General features: G+C 40.1%; 1 protein-coding gene across 2 annotated transcripts in view; it reads right to left on the reverse strand.

Annotated features, from left to right (window-relative positions):
* Positions 1 to 27843, reverse strand: part of zbtb16a (zinc finger and BTB domain containing 16a) — a 109149-nt gene that overhangs the window by 79463 nt on the left and 1843 nt on the right. For both annotated transcript variants that reach the window (XM_081390189.1, XM_081390188.1), the window contains exon 2: positions 25975 to 27324. In XM_081390189.1, the coding sequence (XP_081246315.1) occupies positions 25975 to 27233 (1259 nt within the window). In that variant the 5' untranslated portion in view covers positions 27234 to 27324. The remainder of the gene's footprint in view (positions 1 to 25974; positions 27325 to 27843) is intronic.

The raw sequence follows: 27843 nt of genomic DNA on the forward strand, positions 1-27843 counted from the left end.
AGCATCAATACACACGCACGCACGCTCAGGACCTCACACGCACTCGCAGGGGAATTGCGCCGCCACTAATAAAGAAGCTGGATTTGATAATCAGCTCAGACAGTCAATTTGCAAATAACGGATTCTAATTAATTAATCAATGTGCATTTTAACGACAGCATTGTCAAGAGCATTCAAGTGCAGTTTCCTTGCACATGGGCTTTTTGCTCTATTTAAAACAGACAATCATTTAGCCCTTCTTTAGGCAACCTGAAAAGAAATTACAATTCAAGTGCAAGAAATGAATAAAACCAAACCTAAACCCCTCTAGTCAATCATCTTTGATCAACAAAATGACATATTGAAATGTTTTTTTTTTTCCTGTTAAAAAATGTCTTCATGCCTTAAAATAGCCTGAATGTAACTCTACACCCTTGCCTCATTTAGTATACACCACGGAACCATGAATATGCAAATTAGCCCCGCCTCCACTCACACCAGCTCAGAGATCCACTCGTTGACGATCACGCGTTGACCTGATTGGTTACAAGGTAGTGATGTAAGAATCACCAGCGATTTCAAACCGCATTTTTGAGATTGTCTTGGGTTCACTGCAGTTTTAAGGGGAAAATACTCCGCAATGATGCTGACTTATGAATTTGCACATAGTTTGTCTTAAAAACATATAAAAACACCACAGACACATAAACAACATTAAAACTTGATTTTTTACCACAGGGGGACTTAAAACTGACAAGTGCACTGAAAAAAATGGTGTAGGATTTACTTTCACTCAGAAACTGCAAGTAAATTTCACATATAATTACACAAAGTAACAAATTGAATAAAATGTGCAATTTTGACATTGAAAGACTGAAATAGTATTTTCTCGTAAAACATTCCAATAATCTGTTTTATTTAAAACTTTGAAAAATATTTTTTGACAGTGTCATGCTTACCCAATGACACATTTTACAAAATAAACTTGTTGTTACCAAAAAAAAAGAAGATCCTTCTTTAAAAAATACACACTGTTGCCCCAAAAAGACCACATCACTATAAATCAGCAGGGGAGCCGGGGTGTTTTCTTGTTAATTTGGGAGATTAAAGGTTAACCTCAGACAAACTGCCTCTATTCTCTAGTCTGTTTGGGGTATTTAACATTAACTGTTGCTGCTTGGGCTCAGCAGTTGAAAACCGGAAAGAAATGATAGCCTTGAGTTTTTTTATTTTAAATACACAAGCAAGGCATCTTTCTCTACTGCAGACATACAAATAATATTTATGGCAAAACACATTATTTACAATAAGGTTATTAGGGTGGAGGAGAGAGGATGAGGGAAGAAAACCCTAAGCAAACACAATGTGTTCATGGGGTCCTGTTTCCCAGAGCGGTGGGAGACTGCAAATGATCCAAACAGAAAAACAACTGCACTCCAGACACTCTTAATGCAACGACGGATTGTGAAGAATGGCGGGGAATCTAATTTGGTTGAGTCGCTCTATTCATAAAGTGTGATGAAAATCATCATCACATGCTGATTCCGACATAGTTTTGTGCAGTTTGGAAACAAGAACTTCAGCGTCTGCGGTCAGAGCCATGCATGGGCGTATAAAGCCATCAGAGCTGGTGATGACAGTGAAAGCTGCGGGGGAAAAATCGGCAGGTTTTGGGGAAGGAAAAGAAAAAGAAAAAAGAAAAATGAAAAAATCAAGGATGTGGGCTATGTTGAAGGCAGTAGTGCCCTCTAGGCTGAAAAAAAGCTGCCCCCCAACCGCTCGACAGGAAGCCAATGTGTTAAAGAAAAAGAGAAGAAAGAGCTCACCTGCAGAGGGGGCTATCCTCAGCACAAACTAATAAATCTTTAAAAATCTATACATTAGCATTAAAAACAACCTCGAATAAATATTTGAAAGAGAATACCAGGCATTCTCAGTTTGACATAAGCATGTGCACATGATGAAGCTCTTTTACGGACAGCCAGTCTTAAGAATGATGCATGATGTTTGTGCACACAACCTATTGTTAAAACCAACCCAGGAAAAAAACCCAAAAAAACTTTCCACTGCTTTAGTTAAGAGGAAGGAATTTATGGAGGGGAAGGTTGGGGTCAGAGGTCAGCCCTAGCACTCAACAGTCAGCCTAAAAGGCCAGATAAGCGCTGAAAGCATCCTGTGTGTGGCTGATACCAGCCTCTGGCCAAACAGATACTGTAAAGGCCAACCGAGCGGGATCCTGCAACCAGACGAGTAAAACCGGACTATGACAGTCATTTGCTGTTGGAGGCTCATTCGTCAAGCTTAACGCTTAAAGGCTTTTCAACTGTCTGAATAAATGACCTTTGTCACTAAACAACACCTGAGCATTGCGACGAACGTCAATTGCAGAAAAGTCAATTGAATCTCAAAAAGAGGTCACAGGGTCGTCCAGCAACTCGACGCTTGCCGTAAGGTGTCTATTTATGTATCAACCCCGTGATTATCTTGCATTCAAGACGGCGAGGGTGAAGACTGCATTTTTTCAGCAGTCTGAGGCGTGGACAAGCCAGTTCACTGCAGTCTCCTATCTGATGTAACGTAAAAATACTGCCTCGTTTAATTAGGTGTTGCAGGCCTAAACACAAAATTACATCAAGTGGATAAAAGAAATTGGTATTCCGTAGAGTGAGCTTCTTGTTCTAATCTAGATCAGACGGAACAGTACGAGACGGAAAGGAGAACCTGACTGGAAAATCAAGCGACTAACGCAAGATCACTCCGTCTGTGTATCATCTGTCCTTCTAGATAGACCTTATCCCTTTCCTCTAGGCAGAACCGACGAGCTGTTTCCTAAAACCCTCAGAATGCGTCGAAAGCTCATGTGAGCGTGCAAACATTTGTGCCATGTCCGTCCATTTGCTATTTTTAAGAATGCACAAACTGAGGAGAAAAAAAACTAGAGGTCTTCCTTTTATTTAGTAGCCCTTCCTTTTTTTTGTTTTCATGACAAGTCTGTCAGTAAACCCGGCGCTGCTGTACTAACAGAGGAAGTGGTTGCGCACACCGACATATGTTCACAAGACACGTGTGTACACATGCAAACAGTAAAAAGGTGGTTATTTTTCACAAGCCTTCTTATGAAATTTGTTGCAAGTAGCCAATGTAGGTGAGAGAGAGCTATAAATAGTGATCATTGGTCTCGACGCACTGAGGAATTGAGTATGCACATATTTCCAACTCATGAATTTCTTAAACAGCGGGAAAGAATTGTGGTCCGAAACGTTCTGATTTGGCATCAATAACCTCTTGTTTTAACAACAAAGGCAGCATAATTATTCAGACATCTTTAGCGCTTGAAAATGGGATTCTTTCAAGACTGTTGGCGTGTGTCCTGTTGGCACCATGTTGGATGGCAAACAAAGGCATCCGTGGGCATAATTGTGGCTGGTATTTTAACATTAAGACAATGGTGAAATTTAATAAGCCTTATTCTGAGAAAGGCCGGAAAACGGTAGCAATATCCCAGCGCACGTCGAACTAAAGAAACCTGTCAAACTGATGAAATAATTGCCACAAATTATTCTTTAGCCATGTTCCAAGACTAATTTTACGCACACAAATACCTCCTGACCAAATCAGCGAGTCGCGCCTCATTTCAAACCGTCTGTGGACAAACAATCATAACATTTCTTTATGAGGAAGCACTGTTAGCACTAAATTAAAGACAGGGTCATTGCTCATTAGGAATGATCTGCCTGCATTGATCCCAGCAGCAGAGCAAAATGTCACCTTAATTAAAAAGTGACGGTGCTCTGCTTGAATGTGAAAAGGAATCAGAGCTCACAGTGGTGCATGCTGGGGTTTACCTACAAGTCTGAAAATACCAGCACTCTACTAAGGGTAAACACAGTATCTCTTTCTTTTCTACATTAAGGATGTGATTTAGTACTGTGATTAACTAACAGGAAATTAAACCATACTATATTATCAATGAAGAGCTCGAGTCTGACATAAACTGAAACTTGAATAAGCAACACGCCAAGCCAATAAAAGCATTTGAAGGGAGTTTCTTTTTAAGAAACACGTTTAGTAAAGTGTGTCTAGGCACTTGACAGATAGTGTACGTGATGTTCTGTAGTGTGACATTGTGGTTTTCAACCAAGTGAAATCTAAACATCTCTCCATCCATGTGGCTCTAAAAGCCTTACCTCACTTCCTGAACGCTGCGCTCAGTAATGGTGCGGTCACACTAGACTTTAGGCTGCTTAATTACTTCAGACCCTGTGAAAATGGCCAAAAGGTTATGATGCGACATACTAGAGCCTTTGTTTTTAATAAATTATACATTAAGTAAATTCAAAAACCACACAGATGCAAAACCATTCAGCTTTGAAGTTTGTATCCTTTGTATTGAGGCAAAAGGTCAATATGTGTTATCCTCTAGTCTAGCGGTCAAACATCTTTTTGATATCGTGATTCAAATGAAGTTAGAGGTCATTAAACTTGGAACACACTGAAAGACAAGACTACTGCTCAAGTGATTGGAAGTTAATGTAACACACAGTCTAGTGTGACTGCATCTAAACAAGGACAGCCAAGGCTAACAAATTCAAATTGCTCCCAGGTTCACAACACCTGCCTGTTTTAATTTCTCTAGACTTGGTTCTTTTCTCTGTGTCTGTGTCCAAATAAAAAGAGAGAAAATGCAGCTATGGGAGGGGGAGTGGAGATTGTTGTGGAAAGCTGAGAGCTTGTGAGAGACGTGTGAAAGTCAGGAATGTCCTGTCTATCACCTTCGTCAGTGTGAGGGGCGAGTGGAAAGAAAAAAGTTACTCAAATTTACACATGCTAGCCATTAAAGGAAACATGCCATCTCCTTTGTGACTGGAAGAATGTTCAGAGTGTACAGCCATGAACTACTCTCAGATCAATGTAGGGACATGACAGAATGAGATATATAAAATCTATTTTACATACATACACACACATATTTATATATTTACATATACATATATACACATATATACACACATATACACACATACACACACACACACACACACATATATATATACATATATATATATATATATATATATATGGCTTATTATTACATTATTGCATAATATTACATGGCTTGGTTGAATTCTAATGTAGAATGCGGACTATTATTTCTTGATAACAGACTGCTGCGAAGTATAACAGACCGTTGCCATGAAAAATAGAGCGTTGCTATGGACGTAGGATTCTAACCGTAGAGACGGAACGGACTATTTTCTTTAGCGGAAGCAATACAATCATTTTTTAAATCAATAAACTCCTTTTTAAATCAACATTTTGTGTCAAATTATCAAATTTATTTGGCTACCTCCGCTTCGCGTCGGGGTCCTGATCAGCCTGTCGGGGTTGTATTCACTATAACAACCGCCTCGCTCTACATTATCCCTTAGTGTACAGGTCAAAAGTTCGGGAACATTACTATTTTTAATGTTCTTTAAAGTCTCTTATTTCTCATAAAGCCTGCATTTATTTGATTAAAAAAAGAAAAACAGTAATATTATGAAATAAGTTTTCTATTTTAATATTCTTAAAATATAATTTATTCCTGTAATGGCAAAGCTGAATTTTCAGCATCAATACTCCAGTCTTCAGTGTCACATGATCCTTCAAAAATCATAATATGCTGATTTGATACTCAGTTATCAATGCTGGAAACAGTCTGCCTAATATTTTTTTGGAACCTGTGATTCTTTTCTCAGGATTCATTGATAATTTTTTTTTTAAAGAACAGTTTTTTTATATATATAAATCTTTTCTAACAATATAAATATTTATTATCTTTTTTTTTATCAATTTAACATCATTGCTGAATAAAAGCAAGAAAATGTAAAAGATGCAAGAACGCAAAAAAAAGAAAGAAAACTTTTGAATATTGTTGCAAAAGATATGCATTTTAACTAAAATATACACGCATACATATATATACATACATATACACATACATACCATGCATGTATATGTATGTATGTATATATATATATATATATATATGTATATATGTATATATGTATATATGTATATATATATATATATATATATATATATATATATATATATATATATATGTATATGTATATATGTATATGTATATATATATATATATACACACACACACACACACACACACACACACACACACACACACACACACACACAGAGCAGCTGATCTAGATCTTCTTACTATTCAGGCCACCCTTACCTCAGGGCTGGGCAGAAGTAAAAATATTAGTGATCATATTAGGAGTAATGGGTAAAACACAGCCCTATTCTCTGGGCACAGAGAGACTGACCTAGAAAAACACAGCCGCTCTCATCTGGAGAGTGAGGTAGGAGAAATTGGCCCGAGATAAGACGACCCACTATGCTACGGCATTCATGCCCAGGTGCTATCAATTTCCCCCAGTGTGTGCCAGTTCAGAACTGGCACAGTCTCACTCCGCAAGAAAGATGCGACGATCCGGGGCACAGTACAGCTCGGTCTGTAGCAGGATGGGACGCCGCTTATCTCAGAGTTCAGACTCACATATTGTGTGCCTAATTGGTGTAGTAAATAGCATTCAGAATTAATTACAGGCCTATAAAATAAGTATTTTTGGATAACTAAAGTCATATAAAAGTCTTACTGGGCTTTCCATTAGAGTTATTTAGTTTTATGAAGGATGTGTGAGTGATTAAGCACCAGTGATTGCTCAAGTTCAAATGATCCACCCACCAAAACAAAAAACAAAACAAAAATTAATACAGTTGATATCAACAGTTCGGTATGTGCTCCTTGTTCCTACAGGAAATTGAACCTCATTTGGTTTTAATTCATAAGCCATTTAAAGAAAACAGGATACACACAATGCTGAGAATTGGTTATTACTGCATTATCAGGATCCATGTAAATTCAAGCAAAATATGAAAAGGCTGTTCTTTTATTGCATGACTGATGGTCTTTCTGATATGACATGGTATGATGGACAGCTGGCTTTGGCATAAAAAAATACCCATATCTTAGATGATGTTGGATTTAAAAAGAAATCCACAGCAACAGTGCAAAACGCAAGTCTAAGAGGTGACTTTTTTTCCCTGGGTTTAGTACCTTTCCTGTCCCTCCCTCCTTTATCTTTTGGTCTGCCGAGTGCCACAGCCACAGACAGTTCCAGGAGTGGCCCTTCAGGGAGAGAAAGAGCGGTCCACATGTGGCGTTTATTTTTAGTGCAGCCGACAAGCAGAAAGCCCTCTGGTTAGTTTCTCCAAATGTTTCGAGAGGTGATAAATCTAATATTGACCCTCCTTCTCTTCGTGGGCTCCGTCTACCTACTGCAAATTTTTAATTTGGCCCTGTGGGCACGTGAAGCACAGAGCAGTGTCCTCACACCAGGATCAGTGATGCTGACAGAAAAAGCAATGTTTCCCTGCACGTGTTGACACCACTGAGGAAAGCTGCTGATTTCGTCTCAGTGACAAAACCCAACTGTCCAGGGCTAAAAATATTTCGTCACATCTGTTCGCTCCATTTTGTCGAACATATGTTGGTCAAACATGCATTGAATGTAAACTTCCTAATAAAAAAAAAGAAAAGACAAACAAAACACTAAAGCACAAAAGGCCTAATATGACAGGACTCGTTTTCCCAGAGAGGGGTGGGTAAATTTGTTATCCAGACACATTTAATCCTGTGTGTGTGTTTTATTTTGAAAGAAACCTGTATAAAAATCTGTCCAAACAGTAAAATTGTGATTATATTACAATTTACAGGAACTTTTATCCATTTAATATACTTCAAAATGCAAAATTATTCCAACCTGATCTCACAGGAAAACACAACTATGTTATGAGATGATTTCATATGAATTTGCCTGATATGAAACTATATTTGTTTAAAATGGAAATCTTTTGTAATTTTCGCATTAACGTCATCGTGTTAATTAGGGGTGTCGCAATATAGCCAACTGATATTGGCAATAACCATAATATTTTAAATAAATAGTACACGATTAGCCTAGAAATCTAGACGCACCCTAGCGGCAGCAAAATGTATTTCGCAGCCAGGGGGGTCTAGCAACTCTCAATAGACCTTCTAGCTGCAAAAACCTAAATTGGGTCAGGCCAATCACGTCGTGTATAGAGTAGGCGGGGGCGGGCTTAACAATGACGACAGAGTTGCGACGGCTGCCACTTGAAAACAAAGAATGACGGCTGCTGCTGGAGAACAACGGTCTTTCGAATCGGCTTTGGCCGCGACTCTGGAGGACTTGGAGTTAAGTTTTTCTTTGAGAAAAGAGCAAAGAACGGCACTTAAGTCATTCTTAAAAAAAGGAAGACGTGTTCGTCGTTTTGCCGGCCAGATATGGCAAAAGTTGAATCTATCAACTAAGCTCCGCTGTTGGGAAAACGCTCTGGTTGGTTTAAGCGCTGTCCTATTGCTGGCAGAGGGAATTTGAAAGACAGCAGTTTATCCCGCCCCTTGGATTGAGCCGTGTCTATGGTGAGTTTCCAGACCTAACATCTTGATGTAGGTCTGGCTTGCCAGGCTAGTACACGATAATATGACCTAAAGAATCCAGTGCCAGAATCTGATTGACATCCCAACATACAGTAGGTGGCGATATTACACCTTAACGCTGGTTGCCACCTGTCATAAAATTAGCAGACAGGATGCAACTGCTACTGCCGTGTAAAAGCATGTTGTCGGATATAACAGACAAGCCACTCTATCTGCGCTCCAAGAAAGTTAGCTCGCCAGAGTGGAAGTTTTTGGATTCCAGATGACTTGTTAAATCACCCCAGTCTGCAGGACCAACAGTGGACGCAAAAGGGGGAAATACTAGTCTCGCCCACAGACCGTTGGCTGAGTGTCTGATGCATATGGCAGACTTAACTGAAACACTTTGCCAAATCGCCATCTGATTGGTTGAATTCTACAGAATGTCCAGGAGATGGCCCTGTCCCAAATGGCACACTTCATATGCACTTTCTGTCTTGTGGACTTACAATGGCTGTTGCGGGCTCCACAGCAGACTTCTTCCCGACAGGCAAAGCAGCATTATGTCACGAAAGTGCGGTCTCGTAGGAAGACCTGAGGCGAGGCGAGCTGAGGCTACTAAAATGTGACGTGAAAACACAGCAGACTGCTGATTGGTCAGAGAGAATCGTCACTATTCACTGTGTCATCATTGCACGCGCCAGACGGAGTATCCTGAATAAAAAAAAACAGCAAAAACAAAACATCCAAAAACAGCATACACTCGATTTCCTCCATTGTCCTGTGTGTGTGGGTAGCGGGTGTGTCTCGCGTAGAAGATTAAGTCACGGCAGTTTCCTGCGGCGTTGCTATGACGAACCGGTACTATTGTGGAGGTACTATCTGCAATGGAAAACAAAGCGAAAAGCGAGCCGAGCCGAGACGAGGCGAGTCGAGCTGGTACTGGTAATGGAAAAGTGCCATAAGTGCTTATCAGGATCAACTAAAAGCTGGATTTTCAAAAATTTGTCAAGTTCGCGGCTCCATTGTTGCAGTAAACTTGAATAATGTTCTTGAATGATTTATTTTATTTTTAATTAATTTATTAGATGCAAGCCGGTTTGTTATTGTAGGGACATAGACTTTACATTTTCACGCCCCTAAATATGACGTGGAACAAAACAAACTGTGATTGGTTAGGTGACATGTCAGTCAAACGTCCTCTTGGGTGGTCCTTAACCAATGAAAGGTGTGATGGAGTCCAGACCTTCTGCCGTCAATCTGAAGGTCTAGCTACTCAAGACTAGGGCAATACATACCACCAACCTGTTCACACACCTCAGGTAAATATATTTTATATACAGGGCTCAACATTGACGCTTGTCCGAGACAAGGACATTTTTTGAAGGGGCAAGTGAAAGAATTTTACTTTCCCAACCAGACAATTAGCCTGATTAAAACTTTAGTGACAAAAAATAACTAGGGAAGCATTGAAACTTAAGAATGATTCTGATTTTGTTACAGTGTAAACAGTGATTGATAATGGATAGTGTACTTCTGGTAACAAGGTCGCGCTGCCTATCTCTTTGTGAGAGACTTTCGTTGGAGAGATCAAAACAAATGAGCGTAACAGCACACACAAGACACTCAGAAGAAACATACTACGGTAAAAATTAAAAATGTTGAGTTTATTTATTTATTTATTTATAACATGATATAGTTAAGTAACATAATATTTGTCTAAACAGCTCCCTTAATCGTGTTATCACGATTGCAAATATTGACTGTTCTTGTTCTATTTCACCAACTAAAAGAGTTCCAAACAAAGATCAAAGCAGAACTATTGCACATTGTCAAAGTAACACTCAGCTGTGTTTTGTAACTGAATGCTTTAGCGTTTTGAACGAATTGTTTAAATTAATGACTCACTGACTCCCTCATTAAGTGATTTTCCAACATTTCTTATTTGTATTTCCAAAAATGTATTTAAAACAATCTCATAACATTATTCATTGCAGTTGTAATTTTGCAGCGTAAATCCTTTAGTTTGATTGGTAACAGTCCAATAGTATCTTATTATTAACATTAAATGTATTGATAAAATGTAAGAATTTGACATGAAAGATGACATACATTTAATAAGATTTTAAAAAATTGGCATTTATAAAAGGTAAATATACAAAAAATATGCAGAAAATATTGGGGGGAAAAAATCCTTCTTGTCACCAAAAAATAACTTCTTGTGTTGCCCAATGCCCATTGAATCTTCATTATGAATTTAGACCATAGCCCATTGCCGTTTTTAATGCCCACATCCACACAACAGACACTAGCAACTTAGCTACAGAAATGTGAATGAAATCATAGAAATCCTATGTTAATAACTATAACTCAAAGATCAATTAAAAGATGAATCCAATTATTCATGTGAATAATACTAAAGACAGAGATTACAAAACAAACAAGCTCACAAAAAGTCAACAAATAATGCAGAGACTGGAGGTGAGGGACAAGATACAGCACCTCTGAAGGCATGTCACATTGCTCCAATAAAATTCCTAAAAGCTTGCACTCTGTCACCCTTCTCTCTAATTTAAATGGAGACGGGGTGGAAATCAAAGGGAAGGGGAAAAATAAGTGATCAGCAGCTGTCCAACTTTGCACCACAGCACCATTTACCTGGACATTTCTGCGTCTGTGAATTCTGTGAAAGTTAATTTCACCTGGAAAGTCATAAACACTTTGCATACACTGATTTAAATGGAAGAAGTCGCTTTTATCCCTAATCTGGTTAGGACACAGTGTAATGCACTCAATGTCCAAAATAATTTGTTTATTTCATTTGAAAGGAAAAAAAAATGCTTCTCTCTTGCAAAACCTAATAAAAAGATTTTAACAAACCCACAGCTGGTGATGTAATATGCATTAAATCAGTTCCATTGTCACTATTAATATCTCAAGGCTGAGGATCCTTGCCTCTCATTGAGGAAAAGCAAACACATTGAACACAGGCAAGGTTCAGAACCATGACACTATAAAAAATCTTTATCAACTCCTTAGCTTTGGGTGATTTCGCAGTTCCTCTACAACAACTACTGCAGTGGATTGTGGCTTTCTATATCTAGGAAGAAAATGTGACACTCTCCAACCCACATAACTACAGCAGCCAGAGCACAACAGCTTTGAGATGATCAGCCATGACTATGTTTGCTCTCTTCCACACAGCAATGTCAATGAGAATGTAAAAACATTAAAATGGCGAAACCACTCAATGTGACGCAAACATTTTTTATGAAACTTTTTCTTTTTTATCAGCAAGACCATAAAAAGCTTTGCTGACTTTGCTGTAACTATGACTCACAGACTCTGACGGATAAACGTGCATTTAAAAAAAAAAAGAAAAAAAGAGCTGTTTTTGGTAACAGAATCAATTCAGGGAACGGTACCAATCCCGCTGGCCTGGAAAATGGACATGGTTACCTCATTTTAGCAACCCCGAAAAGCTATGCTTTGCTTTCCAAAGAACATTTTGACCTTTTGAATATTTTACCTCTCAGAGATTTTCAAGCATCCATCACCACTAAAAAATGTAGGCTATGTAACAATTTAACAAATACATAATTTAACAAATACAATTTGTTTAATTTCAATAAGCCTTTAGAAAGGCAATGTAAGAAAATTTTAGCAATGATGATAATTGTATCACTATTAATAATAATCAAAGTAATCACACCGATAGTTCTTACTGCGGTCTGGAGTCATGACACCCATACATGCTAGTACAGTTTATGTTCAGGGTTTCCCCATCTTCGCCTTTCTCACACATCTATAGGAAGCATATGGACTTCCCTGCCAGCAGACGTTAATAGCTCACTCAGAGGATTTGAATTTGGGCCTCTCTTTTTTCTTTTCCCCCAACTAACTAGTTTACAAAGGTTTATTTTTAACCATTGCACACATTAGACAACAGAAGGCAACTGACAGGGGCAGAATGAGGGACCCATTACCTCATCACAATAGTGGGAGAGCAAGAAACCAAGAGACAAAGGAAAGAGGGGGAGAGGAGTTGTGGCCACTTCACGCTCTCACATCAGTATTTCCACAGCACAACTCTATTTCAGCCCACCGACCTGAAGCAAACTCTGTAAGGTGGATGGAGAGTGATGTGCTCCTAATGCAGGTTATTGGTTCTCTAGTGTAGTCTGAAGAACACTACAAAAAATTCTAAGAAAACAAGTAAGAGAGAGAGAGAGAGTGCCAGCCATTAAAGAGGAACAGGTATATTATGTGTTTGTGGGGAAATCATGGGAAAGGTATCATAAAAAGTATACCATTTCATACACCATCTTAAAATAATTTCACAGGCGTGATATTGCTAAGATTTCTAGCTATACGCAAAATAAAAGGTTTGGCTATTTTTATTAGCATATATTTCTGAGTTTGTACAAAAAGCTCTTTCACCATTTTGATTGTTCACTGTTGTGTCAACCAAATTCAAAGCCTCTGTCAAACTCAGCTTGAGGTAGGCCAAACTGGAGGATGACCATCCTTTGTGCTCCTCAGGACAATGGCCCGAGAGGTTGGGGTCAACACTGGACCCCTGAGACCCTCCCATTCCTACCTCCCGCACGCAGACCTCTGCCCCATGAACTCTGACCCTGTCCGTATTGTGTGCCTAAAAATAATAAAATCTGTTCCGGCAGACTGTTCTGTTATGCGTATTGTATGTAGGGCTCCCTCTTTGAACACTCTCGCTCTCATCCTTAACATTTAAGTCAAGATTACGCCAAGATTATGTGGGATTCTACTGGCAGATGGTGCTTTTTTTCCTTCATAAAGCTGAGTGGAGCCAGGCGCTGGCTGGGCTACTTTCCCTTACTTAATGAAAGAAAACAAATACTATTGGTTTCAGAACACTTTGGGTATTGAGTCCAACAAGATGGCATCTAATATTACAAAACATGTCTCTTTTTTCCATGGAGCATGACTAAAACAATATAAAACCATATGTGGAGCTGCACTGTTGCAGACACTGTGGTCCAATTGCGATTAATTTCCCTGAGGAACTGCCAATCACACAAAGCCAAAAGAACCATGATTTTAATTTAATGTAAAAATAAATGAAAAACAACATCAACAATTATTTTAATTTAATTTGTGTTTATTTAAACATGTACATAAACACAGATTTAAATAAATAAATAAATAAATAAATAGTTGGTAGAAGTCAGTCAACCAACCAATGTAAATCAGACATGATCTCACTGATGTTTCTCCCCTTCTTAAAGAACAAGTTGGTCCCACCATGGAAATGTGTTATTGCCGTTGTTGTTATTCTAAACTTTGCCTGTTTGACAGATTCTTTGTTGATCAATAAAAGACCCTCTATGAAGGCCTGGAAGTCAGCTCACCCCACCCACGATGCTCTTTGACCTTTTTGAAGGCCTGACTGAGCAAAAACACTGCTTTTCCCATGAGGCCCCTGGAGGCTCCAGTTTCACTTGGGCAATGAAAGGGACTACTGTAAATAATGGGGGCCTGTTTGACCCCGCCTTTGTCTGTGGCAAGACCCCTGCATCCACTCTACTGTAACAGGCTAACCTTTCACAATGGAAGCTCTCATGGTTCTAAGACCCCAACCCTCTCAGCACTACACCCAAGTCAGGATTTAAAATAGCACCGTCAGACCTCTCGACCAAGCTCTCTACATTCTACAAGACAGCCTTTTATCTCGCCAACCCACGACGAACCTCCATTTCTTCATTCTTTAAATGCGCACTTAATGATACAAGCGCAACGAATGCTTCTTTCCCACAACGTAACACAAAACCCACATCTTGAGAACCTGCACCGCAATAGTCTTATTTGGAAGAGCAGAAGCACAGATAGGTGACCCTACCATTGATGGTGAAATCCAGCTCAGGCTCGGTGAGGAACAAGATGCAGGTGTGGAATAAGGTCAGAGGCTAAGTTATTCTGATGCATGCGTGAGGATGCAGGAAGCTGAGCCTCTGAGATAAGGTTTGATGTGCTGATAAAGACGCCAACAGCTGTTGAGGACTCCAACTCTTCTTAAGTCTCGCAAAAGCCACACAGTTTAACTCGCAGGAAACGGTCTCCTCATTATGGTCGCCAATATAGATTATTCTGGCCGAGAACTCCCACTTAGACAGGAAGAGACCAACTGAATGACAAGTAAAGTGACCAGGTTGTGTAAAGCGAGCCAACATGCATTAGACAGTCAGGCTGACACAATAGCTTTTCTTGAACAACATGTGAAATCCCAGCCAAAATGCATTTTTGGCTCTTTAAAAGACGCTGCCAACCCCCAAAGACAGGATCAATGTGAGTTTTCTTTCACGGGAAGGTCAAACAGAGAGCACGGGGTGCAAAATTGCTAGGCGAGACAGTGGTGGCTCATGTAGGGGAGAAGCAAGAGAGCCGCCGCTCTGCTCCACGCTTAATGGTGTACAGCATGTCCTGACAGCATCATCAGTTTCCTTCTGCCACGGACACAAACAGCAGAAATGATGCTGTGTGAGTCATGACGTGTCACAGTGGGCAGCCCTGGTGATCAGTCCAGTAAATGGAATGGCTTTTGGACTCCCAGACAGTGAGGGAACACAAAAACACTTCAGCCTGAACTAAAGGGAGAGAAAGCTCTCCGTGTAACGTGCCAATAAAACTCAAGTGCAATTTTGGTGACGGGTCAAAAATAGTCTGAGACGCAGAGTAGAAAACCATATCAATTCATCTGCAAAAAAAAAACAACAAAAACATTTCGGTTTCATGTCTGTCTCTAGCAGACGGGGAGAGAAATAAAGTGTGTGTCACAGAGAATATTGGCTGTTTGTAGCATGAGAAACAGACATTGAGGTAATTAAAAACGTTACAGGGACATTTTAGTTTTCTAAAATGCTTTTAGTCTCGCAAGTGACGCAGAAAGCCCGACGACGGTCACAACATATGCCAAACAATGTCGATTTAGTGATGGGCATCGCTCAATCTGGAGCTAAATGAAGGTAGTGTGCTTAGTGAAATAATCTCTCTTCTATTGAATTACAGCTCAGATGTATTTGGTAATGTAAGTGCAGGGCACAGCCTCTCACTCAAACAAGCTCTCTTAAGGCCAAGCCATTAATCATTCATCCTGTCCAGCTAGTGATCACTGCAGGCGTCTTCAGTCAGCAAATACATTAATCAATTATGGTTTGAGCTTTATTCTAGCATTTATCCAACTGATCCCCCTGGATTACAACATGGCTTAAAACGTGCCGGTTGGCTTTCTGCGTTCGCTGAGAGTTGCCATCCCATATCTCTCAAATGCCTCCAGCAGGAGATAACAGAGGAGAGAGAGAGGGATGCTTCTTTAGGCTATGTCTCCGCTAACTTAATTTCCACCCTTTGCAAAAAGAGGAAGAAAGACAGGAAGTTAGAGAGTGTAAGAAAAGAGATTGGGCAGAGAGACAGAGAAAACACTAAGGAGGCGAATGCAGTAAATAATAATACATAAAATCACTAAATAATAGCACTTTTAAGCAGTGAACTGCAGCTACAGTGAAAAAAACCCAGAGTGTATTTAGTTGGTCACATTTACTGTGGTTCTGTGAATTTTTGCTCTCCAAAATCCAGTTATTTCATAAGGAATCCACACAATCAGGAAAACCGAAGATTTCCCCAAGCAAACTTCTCAAATTAGCTTCCAACTGTTTACGTGTTTATAAACAGAAGCGTCACTAAACTTGATAAAAAACAATGGACCTTTTCCTCACCTTTATTCAAAAAAGATGCGAAATGCACAAAACATGCTAATTAAGTTCTGCATTATTTTTTACAATGCAAGCACAATTCATTTCTTTTTAAAAAACAGATGTAAACATTATGCAAAAAAGATTAGCTTCATTAGCATCATAGTTTTAACCATCTTTATGGATTTACAGTGGATTTGCTTTGAAGCAACTAACAACAACCATGCTTGTAATTTCATTTTACACAAACAAATCCTGTAACGTGCAGCTTGGCCGCTTCCTACCTGGTCCGACATCACACAGATCTAATGTGATGGGTATTTTATGACCCCCTCCATAGCACACTTGTATCACTCTATCGGGGGCCCCTTGCCAATCTCTGGCACCCCATTCAACAGGCAACAAAGAAGCTAATTAGAGCCCCTCTCGGTGGAAGCCTTAGGAAGGTTCTGATTTGATACTTCCAGGGGATTCCAGAGCCCCAGCAGTGCATTCACACAGCCCTCGTGCACGCTTGGCTTGGCCCTTTGCTCCAGACCTTCATTGTATACGGAGCTCGGCAGCGCCTTAGAACTAGCGAGGGGGAACCGACACGTCTTCTTTCATGTTGCGGGAGCCAGAAACCAGATGCTAATGGGATATTGATGGGATTAAAACACTGTACTTACTGAAAAGAGGGACCTATGATAAAACGCGGCTGATTTTCTTTGAGAATATAAGTAGTGTAATGTATTTTTGTTTAAAATACTTTAGGGGGCATTAAGAAAAACAAATGGCAGTATAGCAACTATCGCTTTTTTTCCCTATCAAATCTAGCCCAATGTACAAAGAGTTGGACCAGCAGTGAATCTGACTTCTGACCAATTACACAAGTGAGAAAGGACTAGAATAGGGCCAACAAGACAAGGCCCCTTCTATTAAACACCAGGACCTTATCTCAACCAGCCTGCTTTCGCTTCATCTACATCTCCACGGTTACTGTTTAAATCTGATTTTTTGTGCATGTATACGCACATCTACATGTGTGGTGGAGCAGAATGGCTTCAGATATATACGCAGACGGCTAGTGTGCCACCTGGCACCGCAGTGGGCTTGCAGCGCCCTGCTCTGTCTGTAATCCTTCCATCTCCAGTTGTAGAAAACAGATAAGAAAGCGGCCAGTGAAAAGCACCTCAGTGAAAAAAAGCCCTGTGCGCAACTGTCATGTCTTTTTACTGGGCATGCCAGATGCCTATCGCTTTAATAATATGGGGCAGAGCTGTCTGCCTGTCTGTTTACTTTTATTCCTTATTCATGAGCGAGTGAAAAAGTCTCTTTATTTTCTACACTGGAGTACCGAACCCGAGCCCAGTGTAGGTGACGCCTCAGATACGAGCGGACAGAAGTGAATCAAATAAGAGTTTGGTGGCGAAATTCACCTGATGGACTGCTCTGATACAAGAATCAACAACAAACTTAACTTCTTACGTCAGCGAGGCTCTGAAGATACAGAGCTGTAGTCAAGGTGCGCAAGTCCAATACACATGATGCAACCTGGTGTTAAGTCTTTAATCGATACATCTCTTGTCTTGACAGTGAGGACAGAAGGCAGATTCCAGATCAGAGGGGTGGCGGTGTAAATCTTTACAGTTCAAGCGGGGCTTTTAAAGCCTGTCCATAATTGGGCGCCTGCCAGCTGCGGCCGTATGTGGGCTGCATAGACAAATACTAGCATCTGAAACAAAAAGCATTGAAAAATACAGATACACAGACTTCTTAAAGACATTAAAGGGATAGTTCACACAAAAATGAATATTCTGTTATGATTTACTCACCGTGAAGTTGTTCAAACCTGTATGATTTTCTCACAAAAACACAAAAGAAGATATTTTGAAGAATGTCGGGAATCAAACAGTTATGGTGCCCATTGACTTCCATAGTATAGAAAATAAATGAAAATAAATGATATACATATAGTATAGAAGTCAATGGTGCCCCACATATAGGCCCATATATTACAAACATTTTTCAAAATATCATATTTTGTGTTCAGCATGAGAAAGAAAGTCATACAGGTTTGGTACAACTTCAGGGGGAGTAAATGATGACAGAATTTTCATATTTGGGTGAACCATCCCTTTATATAGTTCACTCATCGCTAACTAAAATTGTAAAATAAAATTAACAACAGTACGAAAACCTGCGAATTCACATTACTTAGCCTATATGATTTCCTCTAGCTGTCTTCTTTACGATAGAGGATGAGAAAGAGAGTAGGTTTAATTAGGCAGTGACTCTCACAGTTTCATCCTTAAAACATCAAAAAAACTCATCTCAAACATAAAATAAGCATTTCAAATTTTTTAGATATGAGAATCATAATTTTAACAAGACAGATTTTCTTGTTATAGAAATGTATGAAAATGTCCAAATCATTTTTGGAGGGCATTATTCCCATTTTCAGAGCAGCCATGAGGAGTTTTAGAAACTTAATTGGCTAACTTGACAAAGTGAAGGGTCCACTTGTTTGAAGTCTCTTTGGCTTAATTGCAATCATTCTTAATTACAATACAGCTCCAGAGTTAAACACCACACTATCAAATTAGCTGGCATGGAGGATGTTTCACAGTTAAGGCAAGCTGAATGGATAAATTGTCCAAGTTCAAAAATATCTTGCAGGGTTTTGTCTTTCCAGGATCTTTATAATGCCTGTACATTAGTGTTGGGCAATGTGTTCCATAGTCATCTTTTCATAGACCTATTGTTAGCCTGTGAGGTTGCCAGAACATGATTTTATCGCTGGTGGGTGTGGGTGAGTGTGTGTGTGTGTGTGTGTGTGTGTGTGTGTGTGTGTGTGTGTGTGTGTGTGTGTGTGTGTGTGTGTGTGTGTGTGTGTGTGTGTGTGTGTGTGTGTGTGTGTGTGTGTGTGTGTGTGTGTGTGTGTGTGTGTGTGTGTGTGTGTGTGTGTGTGTGTGTGTGTGTGTGTGTGTGTGTGTGGTGGGGGGGTTGCTGTAATAGTTTACTTATTTGATCATGACTTTACTTATTTACTTCATTTTATTATCTCGCAAAAAAAAGAATCTTTTTTCTATCATTTTGCAAGCAAAGTTGGAGTTGGTGATGAAGAAAAATGTCACGTCACAGTGGATATCACACATGCAATTTGCAAAATTATGCCGGTGAATGAGTCTCAAACCATAGTCAATTATTCACCGAAAGTGAAAGTAGAAGCTGACTGAGCTTTAGGCATCTGACGCGGCACGGCACATTAATTCTCTCAGACACGACGAGAGCTGAATCGACCTCAGTTCTTATAATGGTATATCAACTATATTAATTTATTGGCTTTATATTTCTCTTAAGGAACATACATTAATGATAGCAATGTTTTTAAGCTTTTGATTTTCATCGATGGCTGATAATTGTGGTGTGTTCTGACCTAAAGACTTATTAGGCCTATATAATTTTAGCAATATTATTGTTATTATTAATTATTATTATTATTTGTAATTGTATTGTTCTTAGCACATTCACACAACATTTTAATGACACTACGGAATCAAAAGCCATTTTCGGCTCCCCTTGGCTTAACAACTGCATAAGAATGATGCATTTATTTTATAAAAAGCAATCTTGACAACTTGTGTAAAAAAAAAAGCCACTTTTTGACAGAATTTATTACCAATTTGAAATATATTATGCAATTTTAATAACTGAAATTTCAGTCCTAAATAGGTGCTTGTAAGCATATTCCCTGCACAGTAAACCACTGGCCAGGGGTGTTACCAAGATGGTTGTGGTAAATGGTCTTGTCTTAAAAGGAGAGTTCACCTAAAAATTTGTTCACCCTCATGATGTTCCAAACCTGAATGACTTCACTGTTTCCCCTACATTGATTTATTTGTTATGACCAAACACAATTTTAACATTGACTGCCACAAAAAGATTTCAGTGCTTCCCATCCATTAACTAGACTGTAGCAGCCCAAAAATATGCTTCTAAACTATACTAAAATATACTATACTAAACTTCTCATAATAACATAAAAGCTCTTTAATGTCATGTTTTGCGCCACTGCTGTCAAACTAAAATCGAAAGCGCAATAAGTCTTCGTGTCATTATCAAAAGACTGTCTGTTTGCGCTGGGCAAAGAGAAGTGCGCCCTTCACTCATGTGTTCAGCTCCGCATGTCAGTTCACAGTGAATGAATGCAGTGAACTGTGCATGTGCTGAAATCAGTGTGCATTTGGGAACACAGTTACACATTTTCACATTTGCATAGTTGCCCATAGCGTTTGTACACTTGTGTTCCGCCAAAATAAAAGCTCGACTGCAGTTTACGTCAAAATAAAATCTCGCGGGTTTATCTCTTGCATGGATAAGATTTAGGACAAAACTAATTATGAAAGTTTATTTTATTTTTCAGCGTATTTGTTTTACAATATATGGCTGTTACTGTCATAGGAATAATATTAGAACGTTATTAGTAGTAGTAGTAGTAGTAGTATGTAGTGTAATGACTAAGACACTATACCACAACTAAAAATAAGAGTCCTCTTTAAGATTCAGGTACAAGTCAAAGCACAAACTTTTTCAGACACACTGAACATGGTTTGGAGCTCTTAATTTTAAACTCTCAAAGTGCACCAGATTTTTTAATTTAACCCCTAGAGGGACCAAGGTCCACCCACTAGTTTAACAAAATCCTGTGGGAAACACTGGACTTACTTTCCTCTACAGAACACAAGATATTTTGTTTGTAACCAAACCGTTTTGGCTGGCTTTATACAGGGCTCTCAAGTCTCACGCATTGGGCGTGAGACACACGCAATTCAACCAGTTCACACGCTCACACGCCACACCGTGTATTTCTCATGCTGAAAAGGCAATGTCAACCAAGTTGTCCTGCGAGCTTTATATATAACGTTGTATACGAGGCGCAGGCACACAAAGTGAAGTTTCCTGCCGCCAGCACGTATCTCGGCCAGATTGCGTTTGTTACAAGGCAACACAGATGCGCGAACACACGGAAGTTGACGGAACATTCTCGGCCACCGTACGTTCGTTACTAGGTAACCAACAACATCGCGTGAACACACGTCGTGATGGAGAAGGTAAGTTGGAAGAAAGCTCGTCTAACATTTTTAGGCTAGAACATTTAATATATAGCCCATCGTATACATTATTATTGTTGCAGTCAAAAACTCTACAACTACTCTGCAACCAGGCCAGAAGCTTTGGCTCAGTTTGGCTAGCTTACGTTTTCTTAAATTAAGGGAATGTTAGTGGGTATGGGAAGGAATGAAGATGTATTTCTTCATTTTATTTTAAATACATTTAAATTAGTTTATTTTATTTTATTTTAAATTATATATTATTCTGTATTAATAGTCTTTCTAGTTACATTAAGGCTACATGTATTAAAGCAGAGTGCTCTGGGTAATATTTTATATCCTGTGAAAACATACATTAATCATTGCCATTGCATTTGTATTTTTCAAACACAAAACACATTTCATAAGCTGGAGTGTGTACTCTTGTGTACACACACACACACACACACACACACACACACCTTAATAATACTCTAATATGTCATTTGTTCACAATGTCCCATGCACCACACAATAAATAATTATACCATTTTGACTAGACACATTCAAAATGCAAAAAGATTTGTTTTTTCAAACTGTTTGGAGCAATTTGTTATATTTTTGTATAACTTATTTGTAATTTTGAAATATAACATTAATGAGTATATTGGATGTGATGAATTGCTCTGTCATTTATCAGATTTACCAATTGTTATAATTTCAATTTGGGCTGGTTAATTATGAACAATGGGTCAAATTGGGGGGCGGGGACATATGGGGGCGGGGCTCCATTAGGGCTCCTCCCCTAACCGCATGTGATCTCACTCCAAGCTTTTGGTAAAACTTGAGAGCCCTGCTTTATATATTTTTTTTTTACACAGAAGAAAAATGTAAGTAGGTTTGAAACAACATGAGAGTAAATAAATGGTGACAGTCAGAATTTTCATTTTTGAGTGAACTATCTCCTTAAAGAGACTTTGGTAACATCAAAAATGATTTGCTGAATTTCAAGGGGCGGACAACAAAATACACCATATTATAGCGGCTCACTGCTTAACGCTACAGCAGCAGAACACAAACGGAACATCAAGTCCATGCTGTCAGATATCCATGGAACAGCCGTGGTAGGAGAGTTACAGCTATGTGGTGAGATTCAGCTGCACTTGTGAGCATACAAGGAAAGTTGTGAGGTGCCTCTCACCTCACTGCAGCCTGGTGTTATCTCGTTCTGCAGCACCATGAGGACTTATCATCCCCATCTGCTCTTGGTATAGTGGAAAGGAGAGCACAGGGTTATCACTGTCTCTGATATGCACAGATAAGACCCTGCCTCCTGTTTAAACACCGTATCTAGCTCCACAGTTAGCACTACCTATGCTAACTTGACTACGTTCAACCGTCTTCCACCTGTCTGCCATAAACAAGAACCAAACATCAATTGCTTTCAAAAATGATCTACGTCAATCTCTTTCACATAGACGGTGGTCCAAATGGTCCAAAGAATGCGGATAAAATGCAGTATTTTTTCCCTCTTTCTTTCTGAATTTTTTCGATGCTGTGCATGTTGATTATTTTCTTTTTGGCAGGTTGCTGAAGTATTTCTGTAATAAGTTTCCATGCGTCAAAGGACCACAAACTGTTTTCCTTGGCAAAATGTACATTTTTTTTTCTACAAAAAAAAAAAAATCTACTACCGTGCTTCGATTTAGCTCCTGTAGGGAACTCTGGGTGGTTGAAATACAAATAAACATGTTCATTTAGGTAACCCTCAGACATTCATCTACTCCAGATATTACAAGATTACTCCAGTGGTCTAGTTAATAGGATAGTCTTGACACTCGCATGGTTTTGGAAACGATGCACATATTCAGAACTTTATGACATAACCCAGGGCAATGGGGAATGAATGCAGCAAACTAAATTTATACAGGAAACAAGCACTTACTGATGCATTCGCTCCCAAATGCGCGCACACACACACACATCTACATGCAGAAAAACCCTGCGCCTAATCTGGAAACAATTACAGACGTTAGCTTGACCTGTTTGCCCTAAATGAACTCTCAAATAGAAATATTTTTCAAGTAGAGAGCTAGAGATGGCTGGAACCCTGGCACAAGATGTTGCAAAATAATCTGTAATTAGTCACAAGAGCTGCCGCCCCGTCTGCTGCAAGCCGTCAAGAGCTGTGATGAAAAAAAAAAACTTTAAAAAGGAAACCTCACCATGGCAAATCTGACACTCATTCCTTTTATTAAAAAAAGGAAGATCATTGCAACTTCAAAAGAAAGTAAGGTTTCCTTATCCAAGATAAGTACATCTAACCGATATCTCTAAAATAAGAATTGGGAAGGATCTAATATAATCAGAATTTTTATGATTTGACATTAGATTCTATTATCACTGGCATGCGGCATTTAGAATGTTTTTTTGAAGCAGTGAATTTAATACTGTGAAGATATGATGTAAATTAAAACTGAAACGTGACCATCTTAAGAACCTTTAATGTACCGAATCAAATAACAATTTGGATCTCAATCTCAACACAGTGCTGCTTTAAAACTACTTCAATTACATGTCACTGGATGTTTCGACAACTGCTGCATCCTTTTTAGTCAACATCTGACATGCCAACGCGCTTACTTCGATGTTTCACAAGCACAGAGAACTTTTAAATTAACACGGCTTGTCAATTATTCTGTTGAAAGATAAACACCAACCTTAAAGTTCATAAGGTTGAATGAACATTTTTCACTCAGTGAATAATGAAGGTAATTAAGAGGGATTTATTAATGCCATCTTGAGCACTTCCAAAGACGCATGAATATTTGGACTGAAACTGAATCCTCAGATGAACTTTCACCGTTGTGCATTCCAACAGATTAAGGACGAACGCTCAAACCATTTTTTTCTCAATCCTGGGCCTGTCATTAGGAAACCCGCAGTATGCGGATCTACTGAAATCCTTTAAACAAGCGGCACTAAAACTCACGCAGTTATCAAAATAACGTATTATGGTTTGCAGACTACGGCAGGACCTACATAATCAATATCTCTCAGAAGAGACACATGTGCTGTTTTCCCTCAATGCCTTTTCATACAGTCGCTGCTCTATAATCTTATTGCACCTCACAGCAATTGACTCCAAGATGTGCATGACTGGCTCACTTTAACTTTATCTTTTATCCCATCAAAATTCTCTCCGCTAGGCAGCAACTGAACAGCCTCCTTCATGACAGAATAAACACATTCAGCTCCTCATTCGAGTCATAAGCCGTTTCTTAAGTGCAGTAACAACAATCATAGCTTTTATACTATGAATATTGCTGGATCTTATGACAAATTGAATAAATGTAAATTTTTTTGTCCAGTTCTAAAATATTGTACAAATAAGTTCGACGTATGAATCCTGCAAGCCTTGTCTAGTCGACAGCAACACTCTGTGCAACAAGGGTGCGGCTACAGCCTTCAAAAGCTGATAACGTCTGCCGTGGATTTCCTCACCTCATGTCAGCTCCTTGTAACACCCCCACAAGTCACACTGACAAAAAACAGAGGCCAGTCAAGTGGCCAAAAGGTTACGCTGCGGAGGTCGGCCCAGGTCCTACACACAGTTCCTCATTTCCTGGGCTGGACAGTCTGCTCTACTCATAAAGCTAATAAGGCCCTCCTTGTCCCGGGTGGCTGGGGCCCAGGCTGGCCTACTCATCACTGGCCACACCATGGGGGTCAAGGGGTAGGTGGGGAGGCTGCTTCCCATTAGCCTGCCTCCTCTCCAGGTGCAGCTAATGGGCTCAGCCAGAGCCTCTCCAGGACCACTAAGGCAGCCACCAACACAGGCCTGGAAGTGATCAGCACCCAACGCCTGGGAGCCGTGACAAACAGACAGCCCACTTAAAGGAACCAAGTTAAAAATATTTTTTCTCTTCACTACACTGGGAATGCCTTGTCTCTAAGTGTGCGCAGTTATGGCAATATATCTGAAAATGACATCTTACAGTAAAGATGAAGAATATAAACTTGCAAGCACATTTACTGAACTACTGAGCATGTCAAAAGCCTATAATTAATGTTTTTTACCAATTTCTTATGTTCATAAAAAAAAAATTACAGATAATTTTTTTTTATTATAAATTGTCAACATTACTACTGGCAAATTGGCACCTAATTTATACTGTATTTTCTGTTTATAGAATACATTAATTTTCAAGATGAATTAACTGTATGAGTGATTCTTCATGCAACATTTTAAACTGTTTCAAATAGTTATATTGCAACTTGATTGAAACAATTTTTCCCTCACTCCTTTCAAATGTTATTTAAGCTGAAGAGCAATTTTTCTTGATAAGGGCAGAGCAAGAGGAAAACATATACGTGCGTAAATCAGCTCTGCAATCACTCTCTCTCATATCCACCGCAGGCAGAGTGTTAAGCAAATTGACCTCCAGCATGAAAGATGATAAGCAATCAACAGTTAACCATCATGACTCATCTTCCACTAACATTTCTCTGCAACCAAGTTCTTTAATCAAAAGCATTTCTAAAAATGGGAACCTTGTGGTCCTTTGTTTCACAGAGCGCGGTAAACTAATTGAATTAGGGACCCTGCCTTTGCCAGTGGAGACAAAAACAACAACATGCTTTTACGCACACCAACTTGATGTACAAAATGAAAACGGCAGCTTACCTGTGCTGCTCCACGGCCTCATTGTCAGGAAGTTCGGCACCACACACGTTGCAGCGCTCGTTCGGGACGCGGCCATCAGGCTTCATCCCGGCAGCTAACTCGCCGAGCTTGTTGAAGAACTCCCTCTGGATGAAGCTCTGAGGCAACAAGCCCCCATAGGCACTGAAGTCCATGGACATGGCCAGGGCTGGGGACATGTGCAAGGATGAGGCCATGGAGGCGGGCATAGAGAGCATCGCTTCATTCTTGTGGTTGGGAGGAATGCCGTAGAGTGACGCCAAGTGTTTTTCGGTCATCCCCGCCATGGCCTCCAAGCCCATTTGGCTGACCTCAGCCTGCTGGTCACCCACACCTTCCTCCCTGACATAATGCAGCTCACGGGCACTGGTGATCACGCTGCTCCTGGTAGGGGTGCCGGGCCCGTCGCGGTTCTTGTCGGACTCTCCGCTGCGTTCGCCGTTGCTGGAGGCGCTGGACTCCATGGCTTTAGAGCTCTCATGCTCTCCGCTGTCATCTACTTGCATCATCTCCGTCTTGATCTCTCCCATCATGGGGTGGGAGTTGCCATGCAGGGGATGTTCGGCACCCACGCCGGGGTGCATGGTGCTCTGCAGGAGGGACTGGCCGATGCTCATTAGGCTGTCCACGGCTGCTTTGGTTGGGCTCATGGTGGAGAGGCCGAAGGAGGTGGAGACCGAGGGACTCTGATCCACCATTCCTGGCAGCCCAAGTGCTTGCTGGGCAGCCGACACGTAGCCGCCTTCCTCCACGGAATGCTTTTTCGAACCCGCCAGGTTCCTGCCGTGCCGTCCCTTGCGTTCTTCATCGTCTTCTTTGCCGCCATCGTTCATGTTGACCTCAGTGTCATTTTCATCTGAGGACTGGATGGTCTCCAGTATCTTCAGGCATTGCTCCTCCAAATACTCTATTTCTAAGATCTCTGCTGCATACAGCAGGTCATCCAGATCCTCCACTTTAGCTTGGAGCGTGGCAGTGTAGGCATACTCCAGAATCTGCTGGAAGGTCTTTGGTGAGAGAAAGTCCAGAGTGTAATGTTGGCTGTTGCGGTGAAATAGGATCTCAAACATCTTACTGGTGCAGGCCAGCACGGTCCGGTGAGCATGGAACTCCTGGCTGTCCACCATGATGACCACGTCACACAGTGTGCCGGCCAGGCGCATTTGATTAGCCTTGTGCAGCAGGGCATTGGGGTGATTGGGGTTCTGGAGCTGGATCATACCCATTTTAGTCAAATCCATAACGTCTCTGAAATCCACACGGCCAACTCATGAGTCTTTCTTTCCACGTAGCAGTCTGTTCAGTTATCTTTGTAAACAAGATAAGGTCAATCTAGAAAGAGATGAAAGAGGCCCACAGTTAGATGCAACAAAGTCTCAATGTTTATTCTTTGTTTCTAAATTAACATCCATCATTCTAATTTTCCCATTATAAAAAAAAATGCCATAAATTATATTTACAGTGCACTCTGTTCTGTTAAAAAGAAATAATTGTTTTTATGAATATTTCAGCAACAGATTCCTAAGAAACAAGTGCAAAATCCGACCACAAGTCTGTCAAATCGCACAAAATAAACCAAAACGACAAGTGGCCCACATGAGAATTGGGGAAACTTGGCTTTAGTGCTAGTAAAGGCTGACAGTAATCAAGCCTTTGTTTCTATGTGTTCGAGCTCGCCTCACAAAGCCCATCAACAGCCTCCTGAAATGAAATGGCATCTTATTCAGTATTCTCATCACAGACAGGGATACTGAGCGGAGCATGGAGAGTGAGGCAAGCTGTTGCCAGGAATAGTTGGAACAGAGGATGACACAAAACAGCTCAGAGCTCCTAAAACGCATCAAAATGCCA

The sequence above is a fragment of the Scardinius erythrophthalmus genome (assembly GCF_964197995.2).
Source record: "Scardinius erythrophthalmus genome assembly, chromosome: 17".
Taxonomy (NCBI): domain Eukaryota; kingdom Metazoa; phylum Chordata; class Actinopteri; order Cypriniformes; family Leuciscidae; genus Scardinius; species Scardinius erythrophthalmus.